This window comes from Phyllostomus discolor, chromosome 3, assembly GCF_004126475.2.
Source record: "Phyllostomus discolor isolate MPI-MPIP mPhyDis1 chromosome 3, mPhyDis1.pri.v3, whole genome shotgun sequence".
Classification (NCBI taxonomy): Eukaryota; Metazoa; Chordata; class Mammalia; order Chiroptera; family Phyllostomidae; genus Phyllostomus; species Phyllostomus discolor.
The window spans coordinates 12482619-12505258 of NC_040905.2; the positions used below are offsets into that span (position 1 = coordinate 12482619).

A 22640-nucleotide genomic window follows, 5' to 3' on the forward strand; every position below is an offset into this window, starting at 1 on the left:
AGGGGCGGTGCTGTTACCTCTACTCTGTTATATTCTCTGCCAAGTGCAAGTGCTTATATGCACCTGAAGTACAGCGGCAAGAACATGACTTTGAAATAGGAAGCACAAGATTTCAATTCAGGTAATGTTGCATATCGGCTCTGTGCCCTCCCTGAGACTCAGTTTCTTTGCCTATGAAATGGGGACAAGGCTCTCTCTCTCATGGTGGCTGGGCTGAGTATAGAGTAAAGAGGGACTTACAGTGACTGGCTCACAGCAAGCGCTCATTAAAGGGCTACAGTGATCCTTACCCTTGTATTGTCACACAGCCGCCTCATGCTGGCTCTTTAAAAAACCCACGAGGTTAAAAGCAACTTGGTCAAAAGCTACACATTTGTTTGCTCTTGTATTCTTTGGGAAATAGGTGCATCAGTGTTTCATGTACACTTTCAAAAGCCACGTTTAACTCTTTGAGTTGCATCTTCAGAGACAGGCCCTATAAGGAACATAAGTTCTGCTTTTGAGAGAGGGAGTCGGCACCCCTCGGGGTGCGCTGCCTCTATGCTCAGCTGGATGAGTCTTCTGCCTCTGGCTTCCCTCCACTGCTGTGACCCTGGAGAAGCAGGAGACATCACTATGAGTAGTGGACAAGAAGGGAAGTTACTAAGAGAATTCCTACCAGCAGCCCACAGTGGCTGCCTCCCCAACCTGACCAGCCCTCTCCTGAGGCCTGACCTTGGAAGGGCAGGGCAGGGAAGCTCTGACGTTATGGAGAGAGGTCCCGCCAGTCCTTGGGGAGTGGGCGGGACAGAGCGCTGAGTCCATTTGGCTCCTGGCTCTCGGCATAGTAGCATCATTATTTATGCAGAATCCCATTTCGGTTTTATTTATGCACACATTTGATCCCTCTTCCCCACTTTCATTCTTCCCCATAGAAGATCATTTTAATGGGTTCCATGTGTATTTTCTGTTCGCATATGTCCTGGCAAACTTTGTAGTATTGTCTCTGTGAGCATGTATTTTCCATTAGTGTAAACGGCTCTGTATTAACTTGTGTTGCTTTGTGTTTGTCCTTGTGCATTGTTTTGAAGATCTGCCCGTGTCACTATGTGGTCTGTTGCTCCTCGCTGCTGCTGTTGGAAGCAGTGGGTTGGGACATTTGGCAACTAAAAATTGAGACAGTTCGTTCGTACCTAAGAGCGAGTTGGTGTGCTCATTTAAGGTGGGGGTGAACCTCTGTACAAAGCGTGTTCAAAGGTCTTTTATCATTGCACCCCATCAAGGCCAGGGCTTTGAACTAGCCGGCTACGAACGTGGTTTCTGCTCCTTGCGTGCTGTGATGGGCGAGGCTCTGCCTCCAACGGGGGAGGGGCTAAATAGCCTAATAAACAAAGCGCATGTGACGTGAGGCTATTCTGGGAGCTCCAGAGAGTACGGAATGGAGGTGGGTTCAGAGATGCAGAGAGAACTTCAGCCGGAGACATTAGGAGAAAGAGGAGGGAGGATTGGAGTTGGGACTTTAAAGCATGGACGGGTGTCGACAGAGAGTGTGAACAACATAGTAGCTGGGGAGGTGACAGGAGCAAAGTCACACAAGTTAGAGTGTGCTAGTACAGCTGCCAGGGGGCGAGTAGACTCGTTTTCCCTTTCTCTCTTCCCTCCCTCCCTCCCTCCTTCCTTCCCTCCCTCCCTTCTTTCCTTCCTTCCATTTTCATTTTCTTTATTTTTCTATTTATTTGCCTCAAACAAAAGATTAGTTTACCTTACTAAGTGTTCATGTTCGCTTCACGTCGTTTGTATTCCAGAGTGATAATTACTCCCTAAAAGTTAGACTCTTTGCCATTCTCAAACATCAAGATGAGGACTTGGAGGTGGGGTGTAGTATGAGCGAGTGTATGTGTTCTTGTGTGTGGAAGGAGTGAGGTTCTGTTTTGTGTTGTTAAAGTGGCGCTTTTTGTATTTTGTGCCTGTGCCCCAGGCCCTCATGGGTTTGTGTAGCCTTCTATTTTGTATGTTTTACAAAAATGAAAAAGAAACACCCAAGTTCCTTCGAGCTACATTATGGGCCACGTATGCAGCCATTGGTGGGAGGCTTGTCAGAGTGTCCGTGAGGGGTTTGCTGTGTTTCTGCCTGTTTTCTTCGACCTGACTTAACAAGACTCCCCCAAGGTGTTTGAACTCCTTAGTAGAAAGTGAGGTGCTATGATTCGTGTTAATGAACTCTAGACCGGAAATGCTCCTGTTCGTCACACTGATTCCGCCTTCTTCCTAAGAGTATTCCTTACGCATTAATTCTCACCTTAATTTGTTCCTGGTGAACCATCTGACATCCAGAGCCACGCTGCAGTGTCAGCTTAGATGGTCACACACCATCGAGGCGGGAGGCCTGGGTCAGTGGTTCAGGGAATTTGCCGTTGACCGCATTTGCGTGGTGGAAAAGGTCTTGAAACCTGCGGCCACCAGTGGGGTTTTGCACTGAACAGTCTAAAATCTGAGTTCCAAACGGGAGTGCGTGTGCCTTGCTGCAGACTCAGCAGGAATCTCGGCTTCAGTGTGTCTCCTTTTTTTTTTTCAGAGCATTTCATCAAGGCCCTGCCAGAGTACCACGTGGTGGCGCCCGTCCGCGTAGACGCGAGTGGGCATTTTCTGTCCTACGGCCTGCGCCACCCCTACCCCAGCAGCAGGCGGAAGAGGGCCTCGGACGGCCCGGAGGACCGGGTGTACTACAGAATTTCGCATGAGGAGAAGGACCTGTTTTTCAACTTGACGGTCAATCAGGGATTTCTTTCCAAGAGCTACATCGTGGAGAGAAGGCACGGCAACCTCTCCCATGTCAAGATGGTGGCTTCCCGCGGGCCCCCCTGCCACCTCAGGGGCACGGTTCTGCAGCAAGGCACCAGAGTGGGGACTGCAGCCCTCAGTTCCTGCCATGGACTGGTGAGTGCCTGGCTCCACGCCCTGCCCCCTCTGTCCCCAGCATCTTGACCTGCACACCCACTGCCCATGGGTGCACAGATACATCCAACTCATGTGAACTGAGCACTTATGATGTCCTTGTCTCTGGCCTCTAAATGGGTTAAGGGGAAAGTGCATGAAATCAAAGGTGGTCTGTAAAAGGTCTGGGAGGCGTGGAGAGAATGGGTGATACTGGAGTCGCGGTGATCGCAGCCGGCAGCCGGCAGCCCTCAGCCCGGTGGAGTACCACTGCTCTCGGCTGCTCCCAGGCTGGGGAAGAGAATGGGACCTTCTCTATTTCAAATGGCCTCAGGGAGCAGTGAGGACCACCATGTGGGCATTTCAGATTCAGATTTCACGTTCCTACTAACTTCAGCAGCACAAAGAAGCAAATATTAACTAATGGAATTATGTGGCGGTAGCCAAGATGATGGAAAACTTTAGATCCAAATCACTGAATGATTTTTTCCAGAAGAACCAGTCTCCTGGGATTATTTTGGAGCCTTTCACACACAATTGGACAATTAATAGATGGTTATAAAAAAAGCACCAAAAGCCAAATGAGTTCCTTTCCTTTCTGTGAGCACACAAGCTGGCTGGCTTCAAGTTCATCTGTTCATGTGCCACAGTTCTTGGGTGCTCACCGAGGGTGGTCCTAGTCAAAAGGGTAATGGTGGGACTGGTGTCTGCTTTTACCTGATCCCTTGTCTCAGGTGGGGCCTGATATCCAGGATGTTTATTTTGCCTTTCACCCAGGGGTGCCCCCTACTCAGATGCCCAGGGAGGCAGGCTTAGAAGATGCTGGTTCTCGGCCTCCCGCCCCTCAGAGGTAGGGGCTTGGAGGTGGCATCTGGGACAGCTTTCTGAGGCAGGAAGCACTGTCCTGTACGGCAGGACATCTGCTTCTCATCGCCATGGCTCAGGGCTGGCATATGTTTGGCTTCAGATGTGGTCACCCTCACGGTGGGGGCTGTGTTCTCTTGGAACTGTCTCTCATTTGAAGTTCACTTAGTGTCCCCTGGAGCAGCCTCAGATGGTTGCAACTGACCCCCAAGAAAGGTCACCCATGGCGAGCTGTGGGATGACCACCTTCCTTCCCTGGACTCTGGTCCCCATGCCCCGGAGGCCACTTCCGGACAGTGAGCCTGTGTCCCCAGCCTGGTTAACTCTCCTTATGTCCGTCTCAACCATTTGCATCACCCTTTCCCCTCAACACTTTGAAGTTATGGAATTTGTTCCTTTGGAACAATTTAGTTGATTTGTTCCACTTTGGGTTCTTTGATGGAGAAGCTGTGTTCTTTAATCGATTAGACCCGGAACTGGTCCTCAATGGGGGCTGTGACCTCTGAGAGCCCCAGTGGGTGGCTTCGGACCTGCTGTTGCCAGGGGCCCTACAGGGCTGGCTCTGGGTTAGTTTGTTGTTAGTATTTCAGTTTAGCTTTTTGCACTGGAGCATAGTCTAAAAGGTGAGACTCCACACTTGTGCATGCTATAACATTGAGGTTCAGACTCATTATGGGGTACCCCCCTTCCACCAAGTTATTGGTGTAGGTACCCACCACCTAGGCTGTACCTGAGTCAGTAAAGAAGTATTTTTAATTCCTGTTCGCAGCAAGGGACAGTCTTTCTCAGCTCATTCTTTATCAAAATAAAGACAGTTCTTGTCTGTATCCCGAAGCCCAGCCTCAATCCCAGCCTTGCTGGGGAATTCAGCCTGACCCCTTGGTCACGGTCACGGTCACGGCTCTCTCCAGGGACAGTCCTGCAGCCTCAGCTCCCGCTCGCCTCTCTTGTCCATCCCCTTTTGCCACACTGAGACCTCCCGTCTTGTTTTGAGCTCACCTGTGGATTACAGTTTGAAAGAGGTATTATTTTAGTTGTCAGTTCAACTCTCTGAGATGTAAATTCACATGCAGGTGTCACAGCTAAAACAGAGAGGCCCCGTGTACCCTTCGCCCGTCCCCCTCCACCCCCACCAATGGTAACATTTTGCAAAATTACTCTATAATATCATAGGCAGGATTTGGACGTTAATATAGTCAAGACGCCCAACATTTCCATCACGGTCCCCCACGTTGTCCTCTTGTAGTCACACCCATTTCTTCCTGCCCCGCCCCCTCCTTATGATGACATGTAATGTTTAAGTTCATGGTCCATTTTGAGTTAATTTTTGTATAAGACGTGAGACTTAGGTAGAGGTTCATTTCCTTCCTTCCTTCCCTCCTTATTCCCTCCCTCCCTCCCTCCCTTCCTTGTTTTTGCCTGTGAATGTCCAATTGCTCCAGCACCATTTTTTAAAAAGGCTACCATCCAGCCTCTGAATTGTTCTTGCACTTGTCAAACTCAGCTGGGCACAGTTTGGGGAGTCTATTTCTGAATTTTATGTTCTTTTCCACCAATCGAATCTTCATTACTATAGCTACACAATTAGTCTTGAAATCAGGCAGACTGATTCCTGCTCTTTCATTCATCTTTTTCAAAAATTGTGTGAGTAATTCTCGTTTCTTTGCCTTTCCATATACATTTTAGGATAATGTGATTCCAAAAACCTTACTGGGATTTTGACAGGAGTTGCATTAAAACCTGCATATTAACTTGGGCAGGGGCGGATCGACATCCGCTGTGTTTCAGCTGCCAGTCCATCGGCACGGTTGGTCTCTTCCCCGTCTGCCCATGAGACCTGTGTAGGCTGACTGGGGGAGCTGGAAGTCCATGAAGCTTGGTCCTCTCTCCTCCCCAAGGAGATAATCGTATGGCTTCTTAAGGAAACATGATAAACCCCACTCTGATGGCATTTCTCACAGGAAATCTCCTAGGGAGCAGTGAGGACCACCATGTGGGCATTTCACATTCCTACTAACTTCAGGAGCACAAAGAAGCAAATATTAACTAATGGGATTTTGTTGTAGTAACCAAGATGATGGGAAACTTTAGATCCAAATCACTGAATGATTTTTCCGGAAGAACCAATCTCCTGGGATTATTTTGGAGCCCTTCACACATAATTGAGCAAATAATAGATGGTTATTAAAAAAGAAGGCGCCAAAAGCCAAATGAAATTCTTTCCTTTCTGTGAGCACACAAGCTGGCTGGCTTCAAGTTCATCTGTTCATGTGCCTCAGTTCGTGGGTGCTCACGGAGGGTGGTCTTAGTCAGAAGGGTAATGGTGGGACTGGTGAGTGTCAGCAGAACCAGGTCCTGGCACCAGGTGGGAAAGAGCCCTTTTTACGATCCCTTAGCCCCAGGCGGAGCTCCTTTTTGTAATTTGTCTGCCCAGAGGGGTGCCTTTTAAAATTCATCTGTCTGAAGGAGGCATCTTTCAGAATTTCACCTGTCTCTCCGGCATGCTTTCTTGCCATTTGCACAAATGTTTGCTACGACAGTTGTCACGGAGGCCCCTGCCTACAGGATCTGGCCTGGCTCTGTGGCCCCCCAATGACGGTTACATGGGAGCACACACATCCATCACCAGCCTGTGTCCCGAAGCCTGAGGTGTTCCGTTTCAAGCACCAGTGTGGAGGGGTGGGGTGTCGGTGGGCATTAGTAACAGGTCCCCTTCCACTGCGCTGCAGCAAGACGCGACCAGTTCCCTCTCCCAATCTCTCCTCTGGTTCAAAGTGAAGAACAAGTTTGTGTCTATTTCCTGAAACCACTGGGTCTTCGCTTCTGCTCTCCAGCGGACACCTCCTTGAGCTGCATGCAAAGGAGGAGGCTTTCTGCAGAAGACAATTACACAAAGGCTCAGGTCCTGCAAATATGTACAGAGGAAAAACACTTCTCCCATCCAAACACCCAAATTTGCACTGAAATGTTTCTGCTGAGACGTATGTCCAGTAGCCATGTGGGATGGCAACCCGTACGTACTTCCTTGGGTAGCCATCTTTACACCGAACTGAAGATGTAAATTTCAGTCACCAAAACAAATGGAAGATATGCTTCAACAAGAACTTCAATCTTCCTTCTCTTAGGATGCAGGACACTATGAAACTTTAGAATAGCTTTCCAGCTTTTAACCAGCAAGGTATAAGTTTTTGCTGGCATATGCTGTTAAAATAATTTTAGCTCTTTAGATTGTGTTAGGTTCTACTTTTTGGAAATGCAAGAATTAAATGTTCACTGCGTTTTGCAGTATAAAGGTTACACATGAGATTGGTGTCATATATTTTTGCTTCCTCTTATATCCATTTACTCTAAATTTATGCATGTGAAAATATCTGTAATGTTTGCAAAGTGCCCAAGTGTTTAAAACATTTAATAAATGAAAATGTTTGCAGAACTTCAGGCCCTTGGGTAGGACATAAAATTCAGACATATTTCCAACCAAACACTGAAGAACTTCTTTATAAGTAAACTACTCATTTTGAAAAGAAGTCAGATACACACTTTCATGAATTTTAAAATAAGGCAGAATCTGTGGTCTCAAACCACACCGCACAAATAATTTTTTTATTCTATCACATTCTATCAGGCCAGATTAACATTTAGAGATTCACGCCGCTCGGTGGCGCCTCTGATGAGAGGGACGTGCGTTGCACCTCATGATTCCCTCAGTCCTTGGTCCACATGGGAAGTCCCACGGGGGTCCCTCCTCCATACAGTCAAAGAATGTAACCATTTCTGCCCTCTTGTTCTTGAACTCCGGCTGTAGCCCGGGGCCATGTGTCTGAGGAACGAACTCTGCTGGCAGGGCCCTGTGGGAAAACGCTCCCAGCGCGGCTTCCCGCCTGGCTCCCCCATCTGGAGGTTCACGGCAGGAAACCCCCCTTTGAGTTGTGGGATGCCTGTGTGTCCCCGTCTGTGGTTCCTCTCCCCCGGGAAGGAAGGAACTGCTGCTCTGCTATCTCCAGACTCTGCTTCTAGGCTGGAGCACTCACCCTATAACCCCTGACCTTTGCGGATTGCCTGGTAAGACCCATGCTTACTCAGGCCTGAGACTGAAGCAGGGGGCTGCTGCGGGTCGGGGGAGAGCCCGCCCCTCCCTACTATTGCTCTGTGTTACCCACTCATAAACATGAGTGGTTCCCCCCACCCCCGACTCTTTTTGTCTTTCTGCTTACTTTTCCATTCATTTGGGCTCATTTTGGTGAGTTCTCAGCATGACGGATGGGAAATGAGAGAGAGAACTGAAGAACCTGTACTTCGAGAAGCGGCATTATTTTCTTTTTTTGCTGGATCTCGAATTAGGGACCTACCCTGTGGTGCTGGCAGGGTGCAGGGGAAGGAGTGACCCTTGGCTGCTGTGGAGACAAGAGGCCAGCGCTCTGTGTGTTAGCGGGGTAGTTACTTGGCTTACAGGTCCACACCAATGCAGCATGAGATGCTACTACCTTCTTCTGTATATATCTCTTCTGTGGAGACTATACTTTGAACCTCATTCCTGTCTTCATCACAGACATTGCAGATTAGGTGTCCAGAGTCTCCCGTTATTAATGTTTTAGTATTTCTCTTCTTTCTTGATGCAGCATAAATTGTAGGTCCGGGGAACTTAAATAGTTTCTGACATAGTGGCTGCCAGAAAGATCTAGTTTCTTTCAAAAATATCTCCATTGACTGACAGATATTCATAAAGACTTTGAGAAGCGAGGAAGCAGGAGACCTGGGTTTTGCTTTGGTGATTAAAAGAACGTTTTACTTGGTTGTTGGAGATGACCTTTCAGTGTGACATGACTGATTCATGTTTGACCTGGATGAACTCCTATGTCTCCTTGATTCTGTGATTTGAATGAATTGAGTCCTTGCTGCCAAGTATGTGGCTCGTGGAGCAGCAGCCTGGGCATGACCTGGGAGCCTGTTGGAAATGCAGAACCTCCGATCCGACCCAGATCGGCTGAATCAGAACCTACAGTCCAACAAGATCCCCAGGCGATTTGCATGTGCATTAAAATTTGACAAAATCCAACCCAGAGACAATAGTTCTATTGGAGCACAGTCGTTGAAGTATTACATTTCTTTGGCAAACACTCGGGCACCTAATGATGCCTAGAAACAGTGGTATGGTGGGGGAATGCTGCCGTTCTCATCAATGTTGATGGGTGAAAGAGATAATGTGATTCAGGAAAAAAAACGGCAAAGATCCATGGGACCATGGGAGCCAGATCAGGTAGGTTATGGTGGCCAGCTGTACCCCCGTCACACTTTGCTACTTTTCTGTCCTCCACAGTGTTTGGTTATGCTACATTCCATGTTTTTGGCATGGACAGATCTTACCAGGACCACGGCCGGTTGCTCTCGGGTTCTTCAGTTCGCATCTCTCTGGGGAGTGTGCCAGGCAGCTCTGTCTCGGTTCAGAGTCTTCATCTAAGTTGGGAAGAGAGAGGCTTTCTGCGCCACCGGAAGTATAACACTGGTTAGACTTCATGGATCTTCCCAAGGGGATGGGTTCAGGATGAGGAGACCTTGATGTTTCTACATATTTCTTTTTTAAAAAGATTTTATTTATTTATTTTTAGAGAGGGAAGGGAGGGAGAAAGAGAGAGAGAAACATCAATGTATGGTTGCTGGGGGCCATGACCTGCAACCCAAGTATGTGGCCTGACTGGGAATCAAACCTGCGACACCTTGGTTCGCAGCCCGCGCTCAATCCACTGAGCTATGCCAGCCAGGGCTTAAATATTTCTTTAAGAGATTGCGAGTGTGAAGCTTTTCAGGTTGTTACTGAAAGTCGAGGTATAAAACGGCAGTGGGGAAGTGGGGACCAGGCTTCCTTCCCGGCTCTGCCCAAGCACAGAGGCAGATATGGCAGCGCACCCCTATAGGTGACAGGGACAGGAGACGGAGCCCCTGCTCCTGGGCCCGGGCCACATCACATGTCCATTCAGTTCCGCTTCCTTGACCGGGAGCACCGGGGAGTTCGAGGAGGCTTCTTTCCACTCCACCAACAGCCCATTTGTTGGTCCTGCAGTTGCTCTGCTGGCCTTCTTCATGGTGATGCCTGGTTATGTGCTTTTCAAACAGTCAAACGCAGACAAATCTTCCTCCAAACACATTTGAAAACCATGACCTTCTGAGATTTCCCAGTGGTGTGTATTGTTTGATTTTCTTATTTCCCTCCTTGAGATACGTCAGGCGTGCGTTCATTTGCAAAGAGTAACTTTCACCCTTCCGTGTTTCCCATGGGCCCCAGCTTCTCCACTTTCAGAGCGCATGCTCCCACTTTGCGTGTCTTCATGGTTCTGCAGTGAAGTTGGCGGGGGAGGCCAGTGAGCAACGCTGAGACACAGGTTCATCAGAGTTATCAAATTTCATGCTAATGGTTCCCGTTAGCTGTCACTGATTTCCCCCTTCCCCAGGCCAGCCACCCACCACCCTGTTTACACATGGATTTTTCTCTGGAAATTTTTCCCTTGCTTAATTGCTTTCTGGTCTGACCCTAAGGAGTGAGTCACACAATTTAAAAATGCACGGTTTCCGCGCTCTCTGACTGGGTCATCAGATACATTATCTTTCCCCCTAGCAGGCTTCCTTTCCTCTAGCAAGTCTTTGTGTCTCTTCCCTTTAAGTTTGCAATTAAATTTGTCTCTTTCCGATCCTCCAACATTCTCAGCTTATCTCCTATGGCTGACTTTTTTTTTTACCCCTGGTTGTGGGTTATTTTGGGCTTTCTCTTTGGCTCTCCTTTCTCTTTCTTGCTCTTGCTGTGTTTTAGTGATTTTTTTTACTGTTCTTTTTATTATTAGCACATCTGCAGAAGACACACATGGGGTAAAACTATTAGCTAAAATCGGCTTGTTTAACTTCTGTAACTTATAAGTTATTTAATTTATATAACATATATATTTAATGTATTTATGTTTTATGAGATATACTATCTTATAAATATATATAGATTTAACTTATAAGGTATATAGGTTATATACCTTATAAGGTATTTAAGGTGCATAATTTATATGTTTCTTACCTCTTTCCGAGCCTCTGCATCGCTTGACAGGGAGGGAGCACTGGAAGTGGGCGGCAGATAGCCCAGCTTCCAGACCAGTGGGAGTTTGCCGGAGGTACAGGAGCAGCCGCGGGTGTTAGGAGTGGGGGGAGGGAGATAGCTAACGTGGAGTAAGTCAACAGAAAGGGGTTTTTATCTGAAGTGATGATTCAGAAGAAATGGGTGAAGTCCCAGTTGCAGTTAAAAATGCAAAACCTCTTTGACCGCCGTCATTTGAAACCGCGGTGGAGCAGAGGGCAGGATGGAGCTCGGAGGCCACGGCGGTGGTGGTGGGGGGGTGGGGGCACCCGCACAGTGTCCCTTCCGAGCGGGTTCTTCTCTGTGCGGAAGGCGGTGATGATGGCTGTTGACTCGGCCAATGGCCAGGAAAGGGTTTGAGATCTCCTGATAGACAGATCCGTCCTCCGGCAAGAATGAATGCTCTTACTAGTTAGTTGTGTTTATATTAAGCAGTTTCAGTAAAGGGATACGACTTTGATAAGCAGGCTTTTCTTCCCATTTAATTTTTAGCACCGTCCACTGTAATTCAGGCTTTTATTCATCAAAAGCATTGGACTCGGGGCTGAGAGACTGCGCTTTATGTCTGACTGCTCCCAGCTACTCAGGAAGGCAGGTCCCTTTACACCTCGAGGTCCCAGCTTCCCTGTCTGGGACAGGAAGGGTGAGCAATGTCTGCCATCCCCACAAACTCAGGAACTCCGACACCTGGAGCAGTAGAGCCGTATACTATCATGTGGCGACGTGTACACACACGGGATTTTAATTCAGGGATGGGGAGAAACATCTCTTTAAAAGTGGAATCTAAAACACTAAAAAGTCAGAAAATGTTCAGGTGAGAAATAGTGGTCTAGCCCACGTTGTAGGGGGCGGGCCCTCACATTTTCTGTGCTGCGGAAACGCGTGGGTTGCAGAAGGGTGATGCTGATATTAGAGTTTTTCTTGTGATACTTTCCAAGAAAAATTTCATTCATTGATTTTAGAGAGAGAGAGGAAAGTGGGGGTGGGAGAGAAAGAATGTGAGAGAGAAAGAAAAATTGATTTGTTGTTCCACTTAGTTACGCTTGATTCTTGTCTGTGCCCTGACTGGGGATCGATCCTGCAACCGCGGTGTATTAGGACGATGCTCTAACCAACTGAGCTACCCGGCCAGGGCCTCTTGTGATAATTCCTCTAGAAATCCCCTAAGGCTGCCTTGATGAGGGGCGGGTGGTGTCTGGAGCCCAGTGGGTTCTTGAATTAGGTAGATGACGGTCATTAGCTCTGCAACTTTGGGCAACTTATCTCCGGCATTGTAAAAGGAGGCTGGCTAATCTAACACTTATTTTACTGGTTGGCCGTGAGGATTGAATAAATATTGGATATGTAACACGGGGCCTTGAATAGAGTGAGTGTTCTAGAAACTGGCCGTTATTATTAGGGTCACTGCTGCAGCTGCAGAGTAACTGGGAGGGTCCGTGTCCTGCAGAAATTGTCTTCTGACATTCAGGAAACAATTTCATTCATCTGCATCTATCTGCAGTGCCCTAGAAGTAACATGTGCTTTATTATTTATTCTTTAGTCTTTTTGGCAAAAAAATTTTACATTTTCAATTTTTTTCTTTTTCCGTAATTAAAAACTTGTCTCTACCTTAAGCTTGGCCCTTAACGTTTTCACTCCTCTGACCCATCTTGTCCTTGATCACTGATCTAGGGTGAGAAAAACGAACCCAGAGGACTCTAATCTGTTTTTCCTTCCCTCATAATAGTACTTTTCAGCAGGCAGTGACTTCACATGTGACAAAGTGTGAGATACCAAAGGGCTTGTGGCTCATGTGTACGGGCCCCGGGCCGGCAGGAGCCAGGGGAGCCACATGGAGGAACGGCAAGAGGGTGGTGTGGCTGGAGAGCAGAGGGCCAGTTAGTGGTTTTCCTCTTTCTAATAGATACATAGTTAGGGGGGAAGACTGGAGCTGGGTAAACATGGTCTCCCTCAGAGGCTTTCAATCCATGCATTCATTTATTTATCCTAGTGTGTCCGTACCAATGCATCACTGTTTAAGGCCATGTCCAATGATCTCAGTTTGGCCCGTAGCAGCCCCTGAGTCTGGCTCCTGTGTCCTTTGGACTTGTCCCCTCGTTGGCTGAGTGTTCTGTTGTTTCCGGGCGCAATAAGATGTTCTAGGCTCAGCCTGTACGTCCCCAGCCCTAGAGTCAGCCTTTTCCTCAAGGAGCCCCGGCCCCTCCCCTGAAGAGTGGTGTCCAGGGGCCAAGGCCTGGGCGCTAGATGTGCCATGGCTCTCAGGCGTTGCTGTGCCAGGCTCTCAATGGAAGCCAAGTGTGTGCATGCCCACGTACATGCACGTCCAAGCACGCAGTTGCATCTGTAGTGGTTAGTGTCTCCATCTCCATGTAGAATGTTGTGAATTTATACACCAGCACATTTAATTCCGGTCCAGCATTAGAGGATTCATTCTAGTTTTCTCTCTTTCCAAAACTCGTGAAAACATCTCTGACAACGACAGAAGTGGCTCCCATCGTCCTTGGCCTGGTCACTCATTTGATCAGTCCCTGTTTAGAGCCACTGTCCCATTGCTGTCCTTTCTACAGCTTCCTCCTCTTGCACGTGAATGCCTTTCTCGCCTCTGCTGGGCTCCTGCACTCTGTGCCGGCACCCCGACACCTCACGCACATGCCCTCGGCCCCTCGCCTGGGCTCCTACCCTCCTGCCAGGTCGCTGGGCTTTGATCCTGAGCAAGGCTTTGTCCCCGTGGGCTTCTTAGGGCTCGGGCTCTGAAACGCAGTGCTGTGTCACTGACCTGACGACAAGGATGCCTGTCTCACCTGGTTCGGGTTCTGGGTGCTGTTCCCCTGCATCGTGCCTCCTCCTAGGCGGACAGCCTTTCCACCCTGCTCAGACCTGACATTCTGCTCTGCTCTACCTCGGCTCTCCCTTCACCCCCAGCCTCCCTACCCCAACCCCATACGATGCCTACGTGACTCTGAAGGGCTTAGGGCTGAATTGTTCAGGAAGAGAAGAGGAGAGAGAGGGAGAGTAGGGTGGAGAAAGAGTACCTTGTCTGTAGTCTCACTAAGCTTGTCTGGTTCATCACCAGATGCCCTTTCAGTTCAGATAGTCTGTGATCCCATGCTGGGCTGGGGATGGATTCCCAGCTCTTCTTGGTGGGCAGACCCACCAAGTCCGGCTCTGCCTTTGGTAGCTGTCCTTGCCTTTGCTTCCTGCCTCTGTGTCCACGCCTCACTGTTGGCCCGCTTCTTGGTGTGATGCCCAATGTCCCGGTGCCCGAGGGTCTTCTGTCCTTGTGTGTCTCATCTGCAGGCCTCTGCTCCAGCTTTTAGAGGGCTTAGCCGGAGAGGCTGCCCCAGGGCCTGGCTGGCAGCACGCCTGCTCCCTAGCTCCCTGTGTTTTTTCAGCTGCCCCTAGAGTTTTCTCAATAGTTCTTTATGCAACACTGTGCATATTGAGTAAACTTCATGCTCGTTTCAGTGTGGAAGGGTCTGCTTCAAAGTTGCTGTGCACACAACTCTTGTTTTAAATTCCCTTTGCTCTAAAAAGCTCTTCTGAGATAGAGACTCTTTTGTTCACCCTCCCTTTGTGGGTAGGTGCAACCCTGTCAGTTTATTTACAGTGGAGCCATCCCCAGAGCCAATTCCGTCTCACCGTGGATTCAGCGGCATAATGTGAAGCATGTCTCTGAGCAAAGCACCTTGGGAACGTGTATGTCCGCATTAGAAAGGAAGAACGGGAATCGGTAGAGCAAGGTGGAGACCTGGCTGGAAAGGGACGGGGAGCATATTTCACGTCCGTGCTAGGATTGCCAAGTATTTTCCTTCCCTTGTGAGTTCCCGACGAACATTCCCAATGACCTGCTGGGCCTGTGCACCTGGATGACCTCACGGAGTGAAATCCCAGCCCTCCCCCTGTTCTCTGGAAGGCCCTGCTGGGAGACGAGGGGTCGGGAGGCCTGCCTGAGGCTTCTCCGATGCATCGTGTGGGTCATTGCAAGCGCAGAGTGACCACGGAGCCAGAAAGGGGGTGGCGCTAGGGCGGTGAAGAGGTGCCAGGGTCTGGGATGTCACGGCCAGCACGAGGAAGGGGGCAGGGGAAAACGAAGTGGAGGAGAGAAACCACAATGAGTTACATGGAAGAGTCAGGAGGAGGAAATTAAGCTCTAAATGTAGACAATTCTTTTTGAAGGAAAGAAAACTATATAGGCCAGGGGATGGAGAGAAATAAAGGGTTACTTTTTCTGCTGGGGAAGCTGGGAGAGGCTTGAGAGAATCCACGGGAAGACGAGGTTAGCCGTACAGAGGGTGGCTGATGAAACAAGGACCCTGAGGAAGAGGGTCCAAGACCCAGAGCACAGGGAGGAGTCTTTGCTTTGGATGGGATTTTTTAAAAAGGTGTGACTTGTATAAAGACTTTTGGGGGCGTCTATGCTTTGGTACATTTTCTAGTGAAGAGAAAGCAATGTCGGGACGTGAAGCATGGGTTTAGGGCGTCCTGTGTGGATCCGGGGCATCCTTTGGAGATCCGGGGCATCCAGCATGGGTCCGTGGTACTTGGCGCAGGTCTGACTGTACAGCCAGGCCCCGCACTGCTTTGGAGACAAGCTCCTGGAAGTGGAAGCAGATGTCACCCCTGGCCACCACAGTGTCCCAGTGCTCCTGGGCAGCTGGGGGCCACCTCCTCAGCACTTGGGGCTGCTGCTCTCCTGGTGACCACACAGGCTGCTCTTTTAGGGCCACTGTCTCTGGGATGTGCCCCTGAGCAGACCCTTGGCTCCGGGGAGGACACCGGTCCACCCGGAGGCTGTCCCAGCCCTGGCCAAGGCCTCCACCCACCTCATCTTCTCCACGTCCATCTGGAGGGTGGTATGCTGCTGGGCCTGGTAGGTAAGGGGCTTCCTGGGAGGGGGTACAGCGGGGAAAGTGGCAGACCTCCTCCACAGCCGGCTCCAGCCTGTAGACGTACTTAACTGCCACTCGGGGGTGCGATCCTGGCGGTGGGTTAGGCTCTAGGCAGGTGTGGTGCCTGCGAGGCTGCCCGGCTGCTGCTGCTTGTGGATGCTGCACATTGGTGTGCGTGCTCACGGAGCACAGCGCAGGTGCCAGGGTGCCCAGGGGCAGGCAGAGGGCATCCGGGACCAGGGCCTGGGGTGCAGGTGGGCCAGCGCCATGCCCAACACCAGCGTCTGGCTCCCTGGTGCTCACACAGGGAGGATGGAAGGGAAGGGGGCGAAGAAGCAGGGAAGCGTGAGGTTCGGGCACAGGAAGTGGAGGGGGCCCCAGCAGTGCCCGTAAGGGCCGTGGATGTCAGGCCCGGGCCGAGGAGGCTGCAGTTCAGGGTGAAACTCCAGTGCTGGCGTGTGAGCCTAGAAACTGTGCAGAAGGTCAGCCACAGAGCCTGGGCGACTGTGACGGGACTGGGCGTGGAGGCAGCTCCGCTTAGCAGGCATGGAAGGGTCTAGCTTCATGCTTCATGCATCTCTGCATTGCACCAGCGGCCTTGGGAGCTGGGGGCCTGAGGCTGGTGCACTGGTCAGATCAGAAACTGAACCGAGGCTGAGTCTGCTGGCTGAAGATGTTCCTTCCTGCTGGTGGGCCTGGGGATTCAGCCTCATGGGACAGCAGACCAGGGCTGCCGTAGTGCTATGACTGTTTGTAGTTTCAACACCGAACTGGGTGTGCCAGAGCCAATTATAGGCTCTTTACTTCTTGATTTCATTTAACCTTCCCCACACATCTGCGAGGTGATACTGTCGTTATGGTCTCAATCTTCTTTTACTTAACAGAGGAGTTGAGTACGTTGCCCAAGTTTCCACAGCTGGTGAGTGCTGCGTTGTGATTAAATCCAGGCTGCCAGATCTCTTGACCTGAGCTCTTCAAATGTCTTAGTCTCCACGGTTGGCTCAAGGGTGGAATGAAGAAACCAAGGCCAGGGCGGGGATAGGAAACCTGCCCAGTGAGAGGAGAGGAATTTGGATGCTTGCAGTGTGATCCCAGAGCCCAGCCCGAGCCGTGTTAAGTCTCTGCATTAGCTCTTACAGAGCGGGAGGTGAAGAAATAAAATAGGCTGTGCCAGTCCTGTGAGTCCTGGACCTACATCACGCTGCTCTGCAAAAGCTTAGAGAACATGCACACATGCAAGCTGCCCTCTCGGGCACGCGCTCCTTCTCCCAGGTACGGCGGCTGTGTCCAGGGCTGTCGGGGCACGGGGAGTTAAATTAGGGGTTTGCTCAGAAAAAATCATCTTTTTATCAAAGTACATTTAGGAAAGTAGCTTCGGAAAGTGTCAAGGCCATCTTTTCATAGTGTCTTTTCCCCTGACCAAGCTAGTTACTTTATTCTACCCTATTAACACGCAAAATTTTCTTATTCCCATTTCATGAAACCACCAAGCAAAATACTGTCGTTTGTTGACCGTGAACATAAAAATGGTCGAACGGACAAATGCAGAAGAGCAGGCTAAGTTACTGTGTTTTTTTAAAGATTTTATTTACTTATTTTGTAGAGAGGGAAGGGAGGGGGAGAGAGAGAGAGAAACATCAATGTGTGGCTGCTGGGGGCCGTGGCCTGCAACCCAGGCATGTACCCTGACTGGGAATCAAACCTGCGATGCTTTGGTTTGCAGCCCGCGCTCAATCCACTGAGCTACACCAGCCAGGGCTAGTTACTGTGTTTTTATTGCTGTGTTTCAGTAATTAACTCTCTACCACTTTCTGATTGGGTAAGATGTGTGGAGATAAGGGTGTGGAGAGAGCACAATATTCTCAGGCTTTTTGAAGTGACACAGTCAAATCTAGGAGGTATGAAGCTTGCCTTTTCCATGCACGGGCACCCCCTGTCCTGTCCACTTTCCTCATCGTGGAATGTAGACCCCCATTCCCTGGTTCCCTCCCAGATGGGAGACCGGGTGGGGGAGGGGCACCCATCACAGTTAGGCCAGGAAGGGAGGTTGACTTGGGATCCTCTGGGGAAAGGAAGGCACCTTGTGTCAGGGGTGCCGCAATAATGCGTTCGCTCGGGGAGCGCAAACTGCCTAACAGTAGCAGGCAGCCAAATGCTGATCTAAAATGTGGTTCGCCTGTTAAACAATCCCCCCACATGGATTAGCTGATGAAGGACATTGGAATTTGGGATGCATGATCTACATTAATAAATAGCTCATACTTCTTCCATCACCGGGCTCTGTTCGGATTTAGTCCTGACTAGATCCCTACAAAATAGATTTTATCATCAACTCCCACTTACAGGCAAGGAAACGGAAGCACAAATAAGTTACATGACTTTCTGAAGGGTGCACGTTCAGAAAGTCAATGGGGAAGTCCTCCCCGTTCCTGTGGTCTTAATCGCAACATTGTTGTGCTGCTTTTTCTTTTTAAATCACAGCAGAGTCACATTTGAAAAGACCTGTTTTAGGAGCTTCACTTCATAAATGAGGGACCTGCCATAGAGGGGAGCTGGGCCCGGAGTGAGGCAGCACCTCCGATGAATGTCGGAAGTTGGGTGCTCCCAGTCCAGTTGTTTTTCAGTCGGAAGAAGAGGAAGTCACTATAACTGGCCTCTCACCTCCCAGTGTTTTAGTCAGTCGTCTGGTCTGGGGACACATTTTTTCTGAGGTGTGACCTTCCTGGTCTCAAGGTCAGCTCTTCCTTCTTCCTCATGGCCTCCTGCACACTCCTCCTGTCCCTTCCTCACTGGCCCACTCCTCTTCCCCATCCTTCCATTCTTTCTCCCTCTTTCCTCTCCCTGTGACTTCTATTTCTCTAATGTCTTTAGGTTCCGCAATTCTTAGTCTGCATTTAGGTTTCCTTTCCTTTTCTTACCTTCTCTTCATTTCCTCTTAACATTTTTCTTTTTTATCCTCCGACCCCATTGAGTCTGGCTGATGGGCTCTAAGAGACTGTATACTTGACATGATCCTTGGGATTGAATGTATTTTTTAAGATTTTATTTATTTATTTTTAGAGAGGGAAGGGAGGGAGAAAGAGAGAGAGAGAGAGACAGAGACAGAGACAGAGACAGAGACAGAGACAGAGAGACAGAGAAACATCAATGTGCGGTTGCTGGGGGTCATGGCCTGCACCCCAGGAATGTGCCCTGACTGGGAATCCAACCTGTGACACTTTGGTTCGCAGCCCATGCTCAGTGCACTGAGCTACGCCAGCCAGGGCATGACTGAATATTTTTAGTCCGGAAAACTCTTGGAAGACTGCTTCATGTTTTCTGACTTTGCGTAGTGGCGGCAGGCGCCGGTGTGGGGGTCCGGTGGCGCTGGAGGAATGTCTCTGTAAGCGTCTCCGAGGGGGTACCGCGGAGAGTGATTAAAAGGCAACGCCGTTTCTCATGACAGTCCTTCCTTTCGAAAATGTGAGAGATGTTAAGCAGAACCCGCAAATCCTAGTTTCATTGTGACACTTTTATGTTCTTAGTTAAGTATCGTCTTTATCTTGCATCCTGTATGGTAGACAACTTTTAAACTTCTTAACAGGAAGAGTTCTGACAGGCAAGCCTTGCTCAGCAGGAAACTTTTCTCTGAGAAAAGTTACAAGTGAGGCTTTCTTCGCTGATGCGCCAACTCTCAGCAGTGCTCCCGTGGCAGACCAGTTCCCTGAGCGATGCGTGATGGAATCCAGACACTCACTGCCGCTGACTTGCCTCCTTGACTGTGTTGGTACTGTATCCACACATTCTTTTAAGCTTCTTTCCCCGCACGATCACACCCTTCGAGAAGTGCCAAGCAGAGGAGTCACTGCCAATGCTGGAAAGCTGATGGGGAGAGCCTCACCTCGGCCCAGAAATCCTGTTCCGCTGGAGACCAAGGCATTCCCCACCCTGCGGGTCAGATTCCTGTAAGAAGGGGACACCTCTTGAGGATTTCCTGTGGGACCCAGGCGGTCGATTGTCCTAGAGAATTCGTTTACTTGTGTGGGCGCGGTGAGCAGAGCTTGTATGACTTTCTTGTAATACTATTTGGCTTGAATACCATGGAAATGTGATTTCTCTCCTCTCCCGTGTCCACCCGCGCCTGGGCCCATCACAGTCCTGTTGCCTCTGTCCCCACGGCACGGTTCCGGCTCTCGTACCACATGCCTGCTCTCCCTCTGGTCCGGGCCCCATCTCTTCCCTGGTCTCGTCCCTGTTTCCCTCGCCTCTGTGCAATTCATTCTACACCGAGAGCTAGAGCAGCCTTTTAAGAATATAAATTGGGTCTTGTCCGGCACACGGAAGGCCCTCCAGTGGCTACCCATGGTTCTCAGGATAAAATCCAGGCTGCTGCGGAGGCGGGCACGATCTCCTTCCCCGGCCCCAGTGTTCCCATCCCACCCGCCGGTCCTCGGGCTTCAGCCACGCTGCCTGCCCTGATGTGTTTGGTCGCTGCTGTTTTGGGCCAGAACATTCTTTAGATCATCTGGCTTCTCTTCTGGTCCTTCAGTTCTTTGCCTACTTATCACCTCCTCTGAGAGGCAGCCGGGCACCCCCAAGTCAGGGTCTGCCCCATTTTGTTATTCTCCATTCCGGTTCCCCGTTTCTTTCCTCTCCAGGACGCTCTGTACTCTGTGCTTCCCGTGGTCTTAAACCCATCGTCTGCCCGCCGCCTCCGTGGGAATGGAAGGCCTCCCTAGAGCAGTGGCTTCCCTCGGTCGTTCACTCTGTTATCCCCTTAATCTCTGGTGAATACCAAGTATGATTTGTGGAATGAATTGGCTTCTAGTCTCCCAGGCCGTCCAGCTGACTTCCATCCTCTCCTCCCAGAAGTTTTCTGTGCCTCCACTATTCAGGTGTTCGCATTTTAAAACAGGCTGTTTGGAGACGGCTGGCACCCACACAGGGAGTGAGTCGCCCATTGGACAATATCAAGGCTGGTTTAGGGGAGGGGCATTTTCTAGGGGTGGAGGGGATACCTGGCCACCTTGAAGCCATTCCAAATGGGCACCGCTCACCCCTCTAGGCTGAGGGCGTCTTCTCGTGGCTGGTAAACATTCTCTCGCAACCACAGCTGGTGCGGCCAGAGTCTGCCCTCCCATTCACTCGGCTTTCTCACTTGGGAGATGCTTTGTGTAGTGAGGATGTGGATTCAAGAAAACAAAAACAAAACCACAAATATTCAAGTTTGTACTGAGCTTCCATAGCATGTATCTCTCATATGGGTTCTGCATAAATTGCTCAGATAGATAGATAGATGGATGGATAGATAGATAGGTAGGTAGATAGATAGATAGATAGAAAGATAGATAGATAGTGGATATTATCCTGTTTGATTATACATTTTATCCAGGCATGGGGAAAATCTTGTACTGCTCTGCACTTCCAATCCTGAGAATATGGCGTGTATTTAATTTCTCTAAGCCTTAGTTACCTTAGATCTGTTGCAGAATGGGGAAATGGTACTGATTTTGGAAAGTTAGCGTAAGGGCTGGAGGTGATGTTTGACACGTCCTTACCTGGCACCGTGGTTCTTAGTCAGTGAAGTAATTTGGGGGGCTATACGGTCTTCTTTTATTATTCAGCAAATACTTACTGTGGACCCCCCTGGGGATAGAGTAGACTGGACATGGTGCTTCCTTTATGGAGCTTAAGGTCCTGAGGGCTATGAATGGGGCTCTGAAGACAGGCGTGGGCCCTGCCCCTGGCCCTGCCCCTGGCCCCGCCCCTTAGTGACGGCGCAGCCTGCGACTACAGCTTCTCTGAGTCTCAGGGTTCTTTTTCGTAAAACACAGAGCAGACTTCATAGGTTGTCCAGAGAGTTAAAGGGGTAGTATTTGAAAAATGTTTGGCACCATTCACAGGTTATGGAATGTGCTAAAGAAATAGTGACTTATATTTATAGTCTATTGATATTACTTGTACTTACATTCCACTGATATTTTTCTGCTTTTGTCTTGGTCCTCTTCCCTGCAAGTGCCACCTGGGACCTAACTGTTCCCAAGGGTCAGTCTGGTCGTCTTGGGTTTCAGTAAGGACACTCGGCGTTTTCCTTGTGACCCAAATGCGTATTTTTAAGCAGGCATTTGAGAGAAGAATTCTTGGCCAGCAGCAGTGTGTGTGTCTGACTAGTTAGAACGTGGTGTCCTAATCCTCCAAAGAAATGGTGACATCTGTCCTAAATTTCGATTTGCCCATGGAATTTGGGTGAACTGTGTGTATGTGGGGGGGCGGTTCAGAGGGGTTGACTTGGGTGGACGGTCTTTACCCTTCTGCATCCTCCAGGGGGTGTGTGGGGAAGGGCGGGGCCCCGGCCCCTGGAACGCCCCCCAGAGTCCAGAGAGGGTCAAGGGTTCCTGAGGGAGGAGCAAGTCCGTCGCTCCCTGACACATACCTGGCAGTGAGCTCGCTGTGAAGTATGCGGCTGTGCAGGAAAGCCTTTCCGTGTTTCTCAAAAATGCTGAGAACTTGTTTTAAAAATAGCCTTTATTGTTTTTTTCTAAATATAAAAGTAACAAATATTATTGTAGAACAGTTGAAACATTCATAACAATTCTTAAGAGAAAAAGGAAATTCTCCCCTTATTCCATCAGTTTTGAGCTTCAGTCCAATCGTTTGTGGAACGATTTAAGAACTAAAGAGCCAGCAGTGGTCGGTGATCTGAGGCTTACTTGGAAGTGACTGGAACAAGGCTTTTGTGACCAGAAATTTTATTTCTTCTCCCTCCCCATCACACTCCACTGTAGTTATTCACTGCTACCGCTTCACACCTAGGCACATGGAAAGGTCCTATGGAAAGGTCCATGTGCCTTTCCATACTTCTGAGGCAGTGGCTCGCATCTCA

At 49.6% G+C, this 22640-nt stretch overlaps 1 protein-coding gene across 4 annotated transcripts in view; it reads left to right on the forward strand.

The window, feature by feature from the left end:
- The window catches only part of ADAMTS12 (ADAM metallopeptidase with thrombospondin type 1 motif 12), a 260203-nt gene that overhangs the window by 4544 nt on the left and 233019 nt on the right, over positions 1-22640 (forward strand). For all 4 annotated transcript variants that reach the window (XM_028517194.2, XM_036020227.1, XM_036020229.1 and 1 more), the window contains exon 2: positions 2555-2916. In XM_028517194.2, coding sequence (XP_028372995.1) covers positions 2555-2916 — 362 coding nt within the window. The remainder of the gene's footprint in view (positions 1-2554; positions 2917-22640) is intronic.